Source organism: Octodon degus, unplaced genomic scaffold (genome assembly GCF_000260255.1).
Source record: "Octodon degus isolate 3935 unplaced genomic scaffold, OctDeg1.0 scaffold00005, whole genome shotgun sequence".
Taxonomy (NCBI): domain Eukaryota; kingdom Metazoa; phylum Chordata; class Mammalia; order Rodentia; family Octodontidae; genus Octodon; species Octodon degus.
The window spans coordinates 12337791-12349915 of record NW_004524581.1 but is presented as its reverse complement, the minus strand read 5'-3'; the positions used below and the strand labels follow the sequence as shown (position 1 = coordinate 12349915).

The 12125-nt window shown below is 39.8% G+C and overlaps 1 protein-coding gene across 3 annotated transcripts in view; it reads left to right on the top strand.

Annotated features, from left to right (window-relative positions):
* The window catches only part of P4ha1 (prolyl 4-hydroxylase subunit alpha 1), a 79439-nt gene extending 74884 nt beyond the window's left edge, over positions 1-4555 (top strand). For 2 of the 3 annotated variants that reach the window (XM_004623996.2, XM_004623995.2), the window contains exons 13-15: positions 660-728; positions 1693-1789; positions 3578-4555. In XM_004623996.2, the coding sequence (XP_004624053.1) occupies positions 660-728; positions 1693-1789; positions 3578-3648 (237 nt within the window). In that variant the 3' untranslated portion in view covers positions 3649-4555. Of the gene's footprint in view, positions 1-659; positions 733-1692; positions 1790-3577 lie in introns of all 3 variants that reach the window. The other variant, XR_002821696.1, reaches the window with a different exon arrangement.
* The last annotated feature ends 7570 nt before the right edge of the window (positions 4556-12125 follow it).

Sequence of the window (12125 nt, the reverse complement as noted above, 5' to 3'; positions counted from 1 at the left end):
GACCGGGCGGCGGTTTTACCTCCATTTTGAGACCCAATGAGTTGATTCTGTAGCATGAGAAATGATAAAGCTAATTTTCATTTATTTTTTGCTTCTATTTTAAGTTTTACTTATAGAACTAGGCATTGAGCACTTTCTATTCTTGAAATACTTTTCTAGACACTGAAGATCAGCAATGAACAACAGCAAAAAAATCTCTGCCCAAATTTATATGGCAGTTACTTTCTAGTTTTATTGTTGTTGTGGGGGATTTTGTTTCTGGTAATCAAACTCAGGATCTTAAGCTTGCGAAACGGGCCGTGTGCCACTGAGCTCTATCCTCAGCCTATCTTCTAGTTTAGTAAAACATATTTATACCTCTGTTGCTTTCTATACTGGTTTGAAGTCATTTCATTTTCCCCTTAGCTGTAAAAGCAGCTCCCATCCTGAATTATATCTGTTTTCCTTCCTTTGTTTGTTAATCATTACTCTCTGTAGCTCAGTTTAGGCAATATAAGCCTAAAAAGCATTTTTTTTGTTGTTTGTTTTTGAGAAACTGAGTAACATGCAGAACACAGCTGCGTAAGCAGAAGTCTGTGTGTTTCTAGTATCCCTGTGTCAAAGCCTGCGCATTGGCGCACTTAGGCACCACCTTCAGGAATAATGCCTTTTCTCCACAGATGAGTGACGTGTCTGCAGGGGGAGCCACTGTTTTTCCTGAAGTAGGAGCTAGTGTTTGGCCCAAAAAAGTAAGTGTGGCTTGTTAGGGAGATTTTGTTTTATTTTTTTGTCTCTATTTTTCCCCTATCTGAAGAAAAGACAGACCTATATTTCACTGTCCAATGAATTATGTGCATTTAAAAATGTAGTATACTTAAGGACCTTATCTCTGACTATTTCTAGGCAAAGCTTTGGGTTTCATGGTATACTTTACCATGACTATCTAGTATAAATTGCTTTTTATACGATTTTTTTCCCTTCCATACCACTATTGCTACCTTTGTTTTAACAAACATTCATTTTTTTTTTTTTATCAAGTGACTTTGTGGTACTTTTTATATGATTAAATTTTTATTTTATTTATTTATCTAATTGGTTGTTATGGGGTCTACATCTAAGCTGTGTAGTGATCCTCCTGTTTTCAGCCTTTTCACTGCGGGATTATAGGCATGTGCTACCATGCCCAATTTTGGTAGCCGGCTTAGCACTCCTGGGGGTGGTGACAGGTATTGAACCCTCATCCCTGTGCCTACCCAAGCAGGCACTTAGTCTGAAAGTGCTTAGTCCACTGAGCTATCTTGCTGGCCCAATTAAGTTTTATGGTTTTTTTTGTTATTTTAGGGAAAGGTCTATAGGGTGTTCAAGGTCTCACTACTGGATCAGACTTATAGTGATCCACCTATTTACAGCCTCCCAAGAGCTGGGATTACAGGCATGCGCCACTTTGCCCAGCCTCAATTGCCGGCTCAGTGTGCCCCAGGGGTGGGGCTGGCATGGCAGGCCCAGGGATCGAACCCCTGGTCCCTGTGCCTGCTTGCAGGTGCTTTAATCTGCTGAGCTATTTGACCAGCCCCCCCAATTAAGTTTTTAAAGTAATACCATCAGAATTAAATAAAAGGAAGACATGCTACTGTGGGTATAGAACATTTATATACTGTAGAAAATGATAAAGTAACGTTTTTGTTTGTAGTAATTTTGATTTGTTCTCCACAGGGAACTGCTGTTTTCTGGTATAATCTGTTTGCCAGTGGAGAAGGAGATTACAGTACACGGCATGCAGCCTGTCCAGTACTAGTCGGAAACAAATGGGGTAACTAAGTTCTGTATTCTTGAAGAGTTTGTGATTTTTGTCTTTTTTTTTTTTCCTGGTGGAGAATACCACCATTTATTCAGTATCAGATATTGAATCCAGGGACCTTAAATGAAGCCACAGCCCCAACCCTCTTAATTTGTTATCATGGGCTGGACTCCAGCTTTGATCCTCCTGCCTTGTTCCCCCTACCTCCAACAGCACACATCTGGCTAATTTGTTTCATTTTGAAGCTAATCAATACCTTTGAACACCCTGTCTTCCATAGCTTTGCCTAATATAATGCTAACATTGGATGGATTCCAGCTAAAGATTTCTGATCTTAATATACATTTGTATTGCTCAGATCAGAATTTTGATGTCACATTTTTAAAACTGCATTTCCATTTGCTATTCCAAGAAAGACTGTCTCAGAGTTAAAGAAGACAGTGTCTTTCCCCCGACATGGTTCACACTCAGGTTCACAATAACACTAGCAGAGAAACCAGAATAAGGTGGGAAGCCTTCCTCATATCTTCACTTCTGCATTTGGCTCTAAAGTAGGACAGCAGATGTGTAGGCATGTTAGGGTCCAAGAAAATTGTCAGGCTGGATAGCATGTAGGGTACGGAACGTAAAGGGGCATCTTGCATAGTAAAAAACAGGTGAGCTTTAATAGATATTTACCCTATATGTCCATTTCAGTATGTCACTTTCCACCTGTATCTATCTCTGCTGTTTTAAGAGTGAGGCTTGCTCACCAGGGTTTAAAAATCTTAACTGAAGGTACTGTTTGTGAGCCACAGACTACACTGAGGAGAGGATTCGTGGGGAGCTCAATTTTCAGGACTCTTTGTGTCGTCTAATTTGGAAGTGATGAGAGCCTTTAATAAAGCAGCAGTGATGTTGCCAAGGTCAATACCTTAATCAGGTCTGATGGAGAGAAGAAGGAAGGCGTATGTTCAGCTAGCTCTTGATTATGATGTATTGGTTGTTGCCAACAAAATTGGGATCATCTAAACTTAGTCCAGCTGGCTAATTCTTTTGGATGGGTTTTGTTTTTTTTGTTGTGGGTTTTTTTTGTTTGTTTTGTTTTGTTTTGTTTTGTGGAAGCAGGGATCGAACTCAGGCCCTTGCGCTTGCCAGGGAAGCGCTTATTCCACTGAGCCATCTCCCTGGCCCCAGCTGGCTAATTCTAAATACATACATTTTTCCCCATTAAAAAAGAAAAAAAAAAGGTAGGGGAACCAACAGATTCCAGAGACAAGCAAGGACACTGACAGAGTTTGCTAAGTAGACTGGATGCAAGGGCTGGTGAAGAATAAAGAGCAATGGAGAATGGAGTTCCCCACTTGATTTGGTACATACCCAAGATTGGGTTAATATTAGAGATGGAGCAAGTCTGTTGGTACCAAGGAATCCCCAGGGTATATAGCAGCAGTGATAGGTCAGAGTGTTGTTCCTGTAGATTGGAGCATTAATCTTTAATGTGTCTTGGTTATTTTTGAAAGCAGGTAAAAAATGTTCTGCTCGATCTGTAACTATATCTGAATTCTACTCTCATTTCAAGTCTCATATTGGACACTGGAAACGCATAGACTCAGATATACCTGTATATGTGTGCATACTTATCTACATACATCAGTATGTATGTTGTAAATATGTACAAGATTTTCTGTTTCCAATTTTTAAGTAGCATCTACCTTTATATGGTTTGGGTCTTGAACTTTTAATACACATTGAAACTTTTTCACAGACCATCTTTTAGAAGGGAAGAAAAATATTTAATTATTGTATTTTTTCTCACAGTATCCAATAAATGGCTTCATGAACGTGGACAAGAATTTCGAAGACCCTGCACTTTGTCAGAACTGGAATGACAAGCTGGCTTCCCTGCCCCTCCTGTTGTTGTACTCTAATGTGTCTGATACACACAGTTCCTCGTCTTAACTTTCAAGGTTTACAGTTGACTAACACTCCTTGATTGACACAGCCATGAACCTCACCCCATGCTCCATCTGTGGACGGTCACTTGCTCTTCTTTTTTACAAGTAACACTAAATTGCCACACTTGAAACAAGCTTAAAAGTTCAGTTGGTATAACAGAAGGCAGACTTAAAATGAAAATTTTATATTTTAAATAACTTTTTGGTTGGGCAAATATAATTTAAGCATCCGTTTTAGTATTTCATGACCTCTTCTGGACTGATGTTGGTAGGCAGATGCTGCTCGGTGGGTCGCTAGGTGTCTTGCCAGCTTGTTTTCTGGACTTGTGTGAACCCAAGTAATAAAGCAGGCCTCGATCTGGGCTCCAAGTGATTTTGCCCCTTCATACATTATTATAAGTTGAATTTTCCCCCTATCTCCTCTTTCAAGGAAGTATATTTTGTTTTTCCAATCCTTTTCTCTTTAGCTACTCTGTGGTGAATTAATCCTGTTTGAGTTAAAATAGTTTTTAAAAAACAAAGTTCTGCCTAACCACCGTAGGCCTTCTTAACAAGCTCATTAGTCTGTCCTTCCTTCTTTCTCTTGACTGATGATTTTTTCTGGAAACTTTGTTTTGCCTCTTACTCCTACTACAGCAGGGTGGTGATACTGGCATTCTGATTAAATATTGTGCCTTAGGAGACTGGAAGTTTAAAAATGTACAGGTCCTTTCAGTAATGAGGGAATTGATTTTAAAAGAAAATCTTTTCTTAAAAAGCCAAAATGTTTGTTTTTTAAAAAATTCTGAAATGTGTTGACAACAATAACCTATTTATGATCTTAAATCTTTTTTTAAAAATCCTTCTGTTTTCTGTGTGGTATTTTTCATATTTAAATCTGAATATATGGTAGGACAGTAGCACATTAATTCTAATTTATGTTACCACTTCAGTACACAGGACCTAGGTCTACACTTAGTTCTCACTCACACAGATGCCACATTGTTATTAAAGAAAATTATTAATCTCTGAAACTTCAAAGAGTCTAATCAACCAAAATGTGCTTCATTTCAGTTGAGGGCGCACCTTGGTAGAGCATGACTGGCACAGCCCCTGCGTTTGATCCCCAGTAGCATGAGAAAAGCAGCTCGCTCTTTCAAGAGAGCTCTGCCATGGTGATGGGGTTACTACACTAGTGGTGGTCATGGCTTTCTGTACTCAAAAATAGGTATGGTAGAAAGAAAGATTAAACTTAGACATGTTAACTGATCTTGCAGGCATTATTTTTATCCGGGTATAGAACGAACTTAGAAGTTCCTCTCAAATATCCTTTGCCCCATCATAAATATTTTACCAAATACTGAGAATAGTTCATCACTATCATCCACTCAGATGGTGCAACTACAGATGATTTTAAAAGAAACTTTGGGCTGGAAGTGTGACTCTGGTAGAGCACATATATTTAACATGTGTGTGACCCTGAGTTGAATCCTTGATGCATACATATTTTTTCTAGTTCAGGTAGAAAGAATAGATTCAAAAGTACAGAAATTAAACAGGTTTAAAGAATGTAAAATAAGGATTGTCATTATGTTTTAGTAAATTAAAAAAAAATTACCTATTTCGGAAGGAAATTAGGTACTCCCTGATTTTACAAATTTCTATTATATTCAATTTAGAATCAGTTGTGGTGACTGGTAAATTCTTGTGCAGTAGATCTAATGCAAACTGTCATAGTTACCGGTGGTTTTTTTTTTTTCCAAATTGGGGGCTGAGAGGTTCCAGTATGAAAGTCTGCGTCCAGATGTTATAGTTTTATTTATGCTGACCTTTCAATTAAATGAGATTTAGAACTATCTTAGAAAGTACAAGTTTCCTTACCAATTCCAAACCTGTCCCTCAAGATTACAAGTTTTGTCATGACTAACTTACTACTCATAAGTATCCACCAGAATGTCTCAACAGCAGGAAAGGTCATGCGATCACTAGGTAAGAACCTTGTAAGACTAGAAAGAGAATGAAATGACTTAGGATTCTTAGGCTGAATGATAAATGCAGCGATGAAAGCAACAGCTATCTATTTCATTAAAAATAAAATGGTTACTAGCATGTGAGGAGAGCTGTAAGCAGTAAAATAATGTGACATACAGACTACTTCATACACATGTATGTGTTTAAGAATGGAAGAAGACAACATCCACAAGGATGTCCTGAAACCTTACAGCTCAAAACGAGCAGCTGCTGTGCAGGACACCACACTTGAGCAGCCACGTGATTGGGAAACTTACAGGGTAACGCTGAAATACGTACATGTGATCGGGTATAAATTATTTGGTCAGAAACAAACATTGCTAGGAAAAAGAAAATTGCATTTTAACCTGGATAGCCAATAAGACAGCCAATGCTTTGGTAGCACCTGCTTCTTCTATGGTAAAAGTATTTTTAGAAGGAATAATATAGAAAGGAACAAATTATCAACACTAGGTTTTTATAAATTACCAGATTTATCAGAATAAAATAGATATCATGTTTCTGTTCTCATAATGTTCTTAGGTATCTTCCCACCACCCTGATGGTGTTTTGCAAAGTTAACTGTTAAACCAGTAAAGTTCTTGGCTGCTTCATTTTGTAACTTTTACTTGAGAACTTTAAGTTTTATTTTCTGTACAAATGTTGCTTTCAGTGAAACATAAATTCAACACGAAAGGACTGACCTTTTCCTTGCTTCCCTAAGCCTGTCTTCCATCTTCTGCCTCTGGGACCGTTGGTGAAGTCCCTCTGTGGCGCTATTCTGCTCAGATTAATTGTACAAAACAAGATAATTGCTGACTTGGACTCCTAAAACCTGAAAAAAGAAATCCTCAGATTTTGTTAGTCTGTATAATTCCAAAATTAGGCTTATTTCTTATATAAACTTGTTTTAAGCTAAGCACAGTAAGAATTCAGATTAGAGGAGAACATTTTAAATACAGAATGAGGTGCCCTTAGCACTGCAGTGCTCTTCAGGGAGCAGGAGTATATCAAGTCAGTCTTAGGCATTCAGTTCACGTCCACAAAGAACTGGAAATATAATATTTAAAGTCTCCCATGTAAACTGTTACAATGTAGGTTTTATATGGGTTTAGATCATCATGGTTTACATCATATAAAATACATAATGGTTCACTTGTAAAAACACTGATGTTTATACACTTAATCCTTTGATATGTGTATAATCATTATAGTTAAGACATAAGGGCTAGGGATTTAGCTCAGTGGCACAGTGCCTGCCTGGTAAGCACAAGGTCTGGAGTTTGATTCCTGTTAACCACTCCCCACACCCCAAAAAATCTTAAGACATGAACTAACACATAAACATTTATGTTCTATTTTTACTTGTAAAAGCAAAAAATTGAGGTCCTGTGATATGAAGCACATTTTAGGTTTTGTCACGAGACAAGTCTACTAAAAATAGTGCTCTTTCCTACAGAATGGAATATTAATATGTTTATTTTAGACATACTTATTAGACAGCTTATATGAAACCAACAAATTTGTTGGATAAGACAAATTACCAAACTCTACTCAAGAAGAAATAGTCTGATCATCCCCTTATTGAGAAATGGAATGATTCAAAATATACTACAAAGCAAAGTTGAGGCCTAGATGGCTTTACATGTGAATTCTATCAAATTTGTAAGGGCCAATACCAACCCTACACAAACTGCTTCAGAAAAAGAGGATGGAAAGTTTCCTACTTTAAGGGACAAGCCTTACCTGGTACCATAACTTCAAAGGAAGAAACCACCAATTAATATCTCTCAAATATATAAAATACCTTAACAAAGTATTAGCAAGTCCAATCTAAGAAAATGCCTGTGTTGGGTTTCATTAAGAAATATGAGGCTGATTTAACATTCAAGATTCAGTGGAGAGTGGGCACAGTGGTGCAGGTCTGTAGTCCTAGTACTCTGGGAGGCTAAGGCAGGATGCACAGGCTTGCAGCTTGAACAACTTAGCAAGACATTGTCTCAAAATGAAAAGAAACATCAGGCGTGTAGATGAATGTTAGCACCCCTAGGTTCAATCCTCAGCACTCAAAAAGAAAAAATACATAATTCATCATAGTAGCAGGACAAAGGAGAACATAGTACATGATCAATAGATGCAGAGAAAGCATTTAACAGAATTCAATACCATTAATGATTTTTAAAAACCGAGAAACAAACTTCCTCAACTTGATAAAAGGCTCTCCAGAAACCTTGGTGCTATCATATTTAAGTGGTAAAGACTGAATACTTACTCCCTATGTTAGGAAAAAGGTAATAGTGTCTTTTACTGCTAGTCAGTGCAATAACATAAGGTTACTGAAAGAAATGAACAGCGTGCATATTGGGAAAGTAATGTCTTCATTCATAGATGACATGGCTGGCATCCTAGTAATGTCTCTTCCTGCTGAGGTAAAATACCCAAGACTCAGAACTTGAAAGGTTTTGTTTAGCTCACAGTTTGTGCAGATTTCATTCCATAATCAGCTGGGTGGAAGACAGCAAAAGCAGCAAGCAAGGAGAGAGGGGACAAAGGCTCTTACTATCCCTTACATTGAATGCAATCTACCCACCCCCGGGCAGGTGTAGCACTTACACCCTTAGTCTCAGCGTCACACTATGAATCACACACTCTAGATTCGGCTACCTTGGAAAAAGCCCCATCTAAAACCACATGAGGCTTGGGGGACACATCTACACACAAAAGCTTAAAAACAGTTTGTGAAAACTCATGCAGAATCTATAACAAAGCCTTTAAAAGCTAACAGGTTAGCAGCAGTGCACAATACAAAGTTCATACACTAAAATGGATGAGAACCAATTCTGAAAAACAGCACGAGGGGGATGAGTTGAGTAGGATACTTGCTAGTGTCACGTGCACATTCAAACCCCAGCAGCACAAGATAAGCATGAAAACACTGTGTAACAGCTCAAATCTTACACCTCAGGTTAAACAAAATAGGTACAAGAGCTATCCATTAAATATAAGATGCTGAGAAAATTAGAGAAGCTCTGAATAAGTGGGGATTTATATCATGTTCATGAGTCATGTTTCGATATTGCCCCCAAATTAATCTGTAGATTCAACCCAATCCCAATCCCAATCCAAGCAAGTTTTCTTTCATTAGGGTCATTAAAAAATGTATATGGATATATAAAGGGGCCTACAATACACAGTAATTTCAGATAGGCATAAAGTTGGGAGATTTACATGACCTACTTTAAAGATTTTATAAAGCAACAATAGTTATGATCATGTGCCTTTATGAGAATGGACACACAGACTGAGGAGATAGCTCGGTGGTCTTAGCACCTGCCCGGCAAGCACGAGGACCCAGGTTCAACCCCAGTACCGTATGCCATGCCAGCCACCAAAATTGGGCTAAAACACTTGTGAGTGTTCCTGATAGCCCAGACTGGAAACAACTCCAACTTGCACCCACTGGGGAATGGATAGACTCATTGTGGCGTATCCATTCAACAACAAATTTAAAGAGAACAAGTGATATATGCAGGGGTATATACGAATCTCAAAGAACAGCTAAGTGAAAGAGGCCAGGGACAAAAGAGAAAATACTCCATAGTCACATTCACATGACACTGTAAGAATGAAATCTAGTACTAGAAACAGATCAATCCTCACCAGGGACAAGAGTGTGAGCTGACGTGAAAAGGGACATTATAAGGTGATGAAATGTTCTGCATCCTGGTGGTGGTGGTTATTCAGGTACAGACATTTGTTAAACATTTGACAGTACACTTAAAGAGTAAAATTTTTTTTTTTTGGCCACACCAAGGATTGCACTTGGAACCTTACACTTGCCAAGCAGGCAATGCCACTGAGCTATATTCCCAGCCCTATAGTGTACTCAAAATGTGTGCATTTTATTCCATATAATTATTCTCAGTGAAGTCTTTTTTTTAATGTATTTAGTACAGGGTCTATAGTGTCTCCTTACATAGATCAGACTCGTAGTGATTCTGTTTTTGGCCTCCCAAGCAATGAGGTTACAGGCAGGGGTCATCACGCCCAGTCTTAATTGCAGTCTCAGCGTTCCCCAGGTGTAGGGCCAGCATGGCAAGCTGGGGATCGAACCCCAGCCACTGCTCTCTGCATAAGTAGGTGCATTAGTCCGCTGAGCTATCTGGTCGGCCCCATGAAGTCTATTTTTAAGAAATTAGTAAACAACAAGGCAATGTGAATCACAAATCCAAAATATGAACAAGTATTGTTTATCCCAAGATGGTAAGGCTGGTTGAACATTTTGAATATCTGCTAATAAAATCCACAATGCTAACATATATATCAATTGGTAGGGTAAGATATTTGACAGTTGTTTAGAATTCAAAAATCAAAACGACTTGAAAACGAGTAGAAAGGAAACTTTTAAGCCTGATTGATGGTATCTGCCATAAGCTTCTGGCAAAATCCACACTCGACTATGAAACATTGAAATATTCTGGTTAATGCCAGAGATAAGGCCAGGACGAGTGCCGGTGTTCCTTCCACAGAAATGGTTCTGGAGGTCTTAGGAGAGATATTTGGCCTTAGGAAGGCTCACTCTGGCCATGCCTGTACTCTTTTCCTACCTCAAAGAGCCAAAAGCTAAAATACTTGCAAGCCTTCCTTGAGAATAGGCGCTTGCCAGATGTCGCCAGGGAAATGCACCCAACGGCAATGTATGGTGGCATCGTCTGCACAGGAGGCGACCGGATCTCTGGCAGCCTTGTGGTGGTGACATTTGTTTTTCAGGTGTTCAGTGTCCAGTCCTCAGTGTCACAGACTGAGAGGCAGCAGTGGTGTGTTGGACATTTCCCTGCTACATTGCACCCAAGCTCAATACACCCATAAGTATTTTTAACTTTGTTTTTTATTTGGTACAGGGTCTTACTCTGTAGCTTGGACTCGTAGTGATCCTCCTGTTTTCAGCCTCCCCAGCACTGGGATTACAGTCATGCACCACCATGCCCAGACTTGGTTGCCACCTCAGTGCGCCCTGGGGGTGGGCCCGGCATGGCATGTGGTGCTGGGGATTGAACCCCAGTCCCCACGCTTGCCAAAACAAGCACTTAGTCCACTGAGGTATCTTGCCAGTCCCCCATAAGTTTTTGACATAACCATTTTAAATAAACTCCCCCCCCAAAAAAAAATGTTAAATGTGATAAGCAGGTATCACTTTTAGCCAAGAAAAGGAATAACAAAAAGGCCAAAAAAATTATTTACATAGTATATGATTGAGTATAGAGAAAAATCTGAGGAAACACACTACACAAATAATTATATCAGGTTAAAAAATGTTATGAAAGTAGAGATAATAAACTATGTTCAGAAGAGAAAGATAAATTCCAGGTCTGAAGGCCAGGTAGCAGTGGGTGGTGCTGAGGGTGGCAGGTCCTCAGGGACAGTGAGGGACAAGGTCTCTTTGGAACAGAGAACATGCAAAGTGTAGATGGGCATCGGGAATGGGGGAAGACAGCTCAAAGCTGCAGGTAGTGGGGACTTAACACCGAGACATGGTATCAGGAGATGCAATAGAAAATATGGTTGGAAACAGTAGGTTAGAGCAGGGTCAGGAAGCTGCATGAATCCCAGGGGAAGAAGTCTGACCTGACTTAGTGAGAATAGGGAGAAAGGAAATTCCCTATGGAGTGGGGAGGTTGCATGCATAAAGAGAGACAGACAGAGATACAGGGACAGGCTGATACTCGCGGTGATCCACACTTAGTCCAGGGGCACCTGGAGACACTCCGAGCTCGGCACTCCAGGAGTTAGACTCTGCCGAGGGTGCTTATGGTACTGTGACTTTTGAAGACTAGAACTATTGGTGAGGCCACCTTTCTTTAAGTCCACCCACTCAGGGCCTCTCAAGTCAGGGTTTTTTTTAATTTATATTTGAAAAAATAGTATTATCGCATGTTTCCATTATGATGGCTATGGAGGAGGAGAGCAAGGCCTGGGTGGGGGTTGAGCGTGTTGACAGGAGTTGGGGACCTCACCATCAGTGGGGATGGGCCATGCCACAAGAGAGGACCCCATCACCAGGAGTGATTAAGGAATGACTTCGGCATGAGGTGGTCCTGTATTCGAGGCCCAGGTAGCCACTTAACCTTGAACAGTGAGGCTGTTTTTATGCCCCCTGATCTTCAGCCATACAACAGTGTCGACAACACCAGCCTCGTGAAGATCTGAGAATCACTCCTGCAAACCTAAGTAGAACGTGGTCAGCGTGCAACCACAAACAGAGTGAATACTCAGGAGGTGGGGCTCATGGGTTTTTTTTGTTTGTTTGTTTGTTTTTGGTTTTTTTGCAGAACCAGGGATTGAACTCAGGCCCTTGCATTTGCCAGGGACGTGCTTATTCCACTGAGCCATCTCCCAGGCCCTGTTATGATTATTAAGCTACA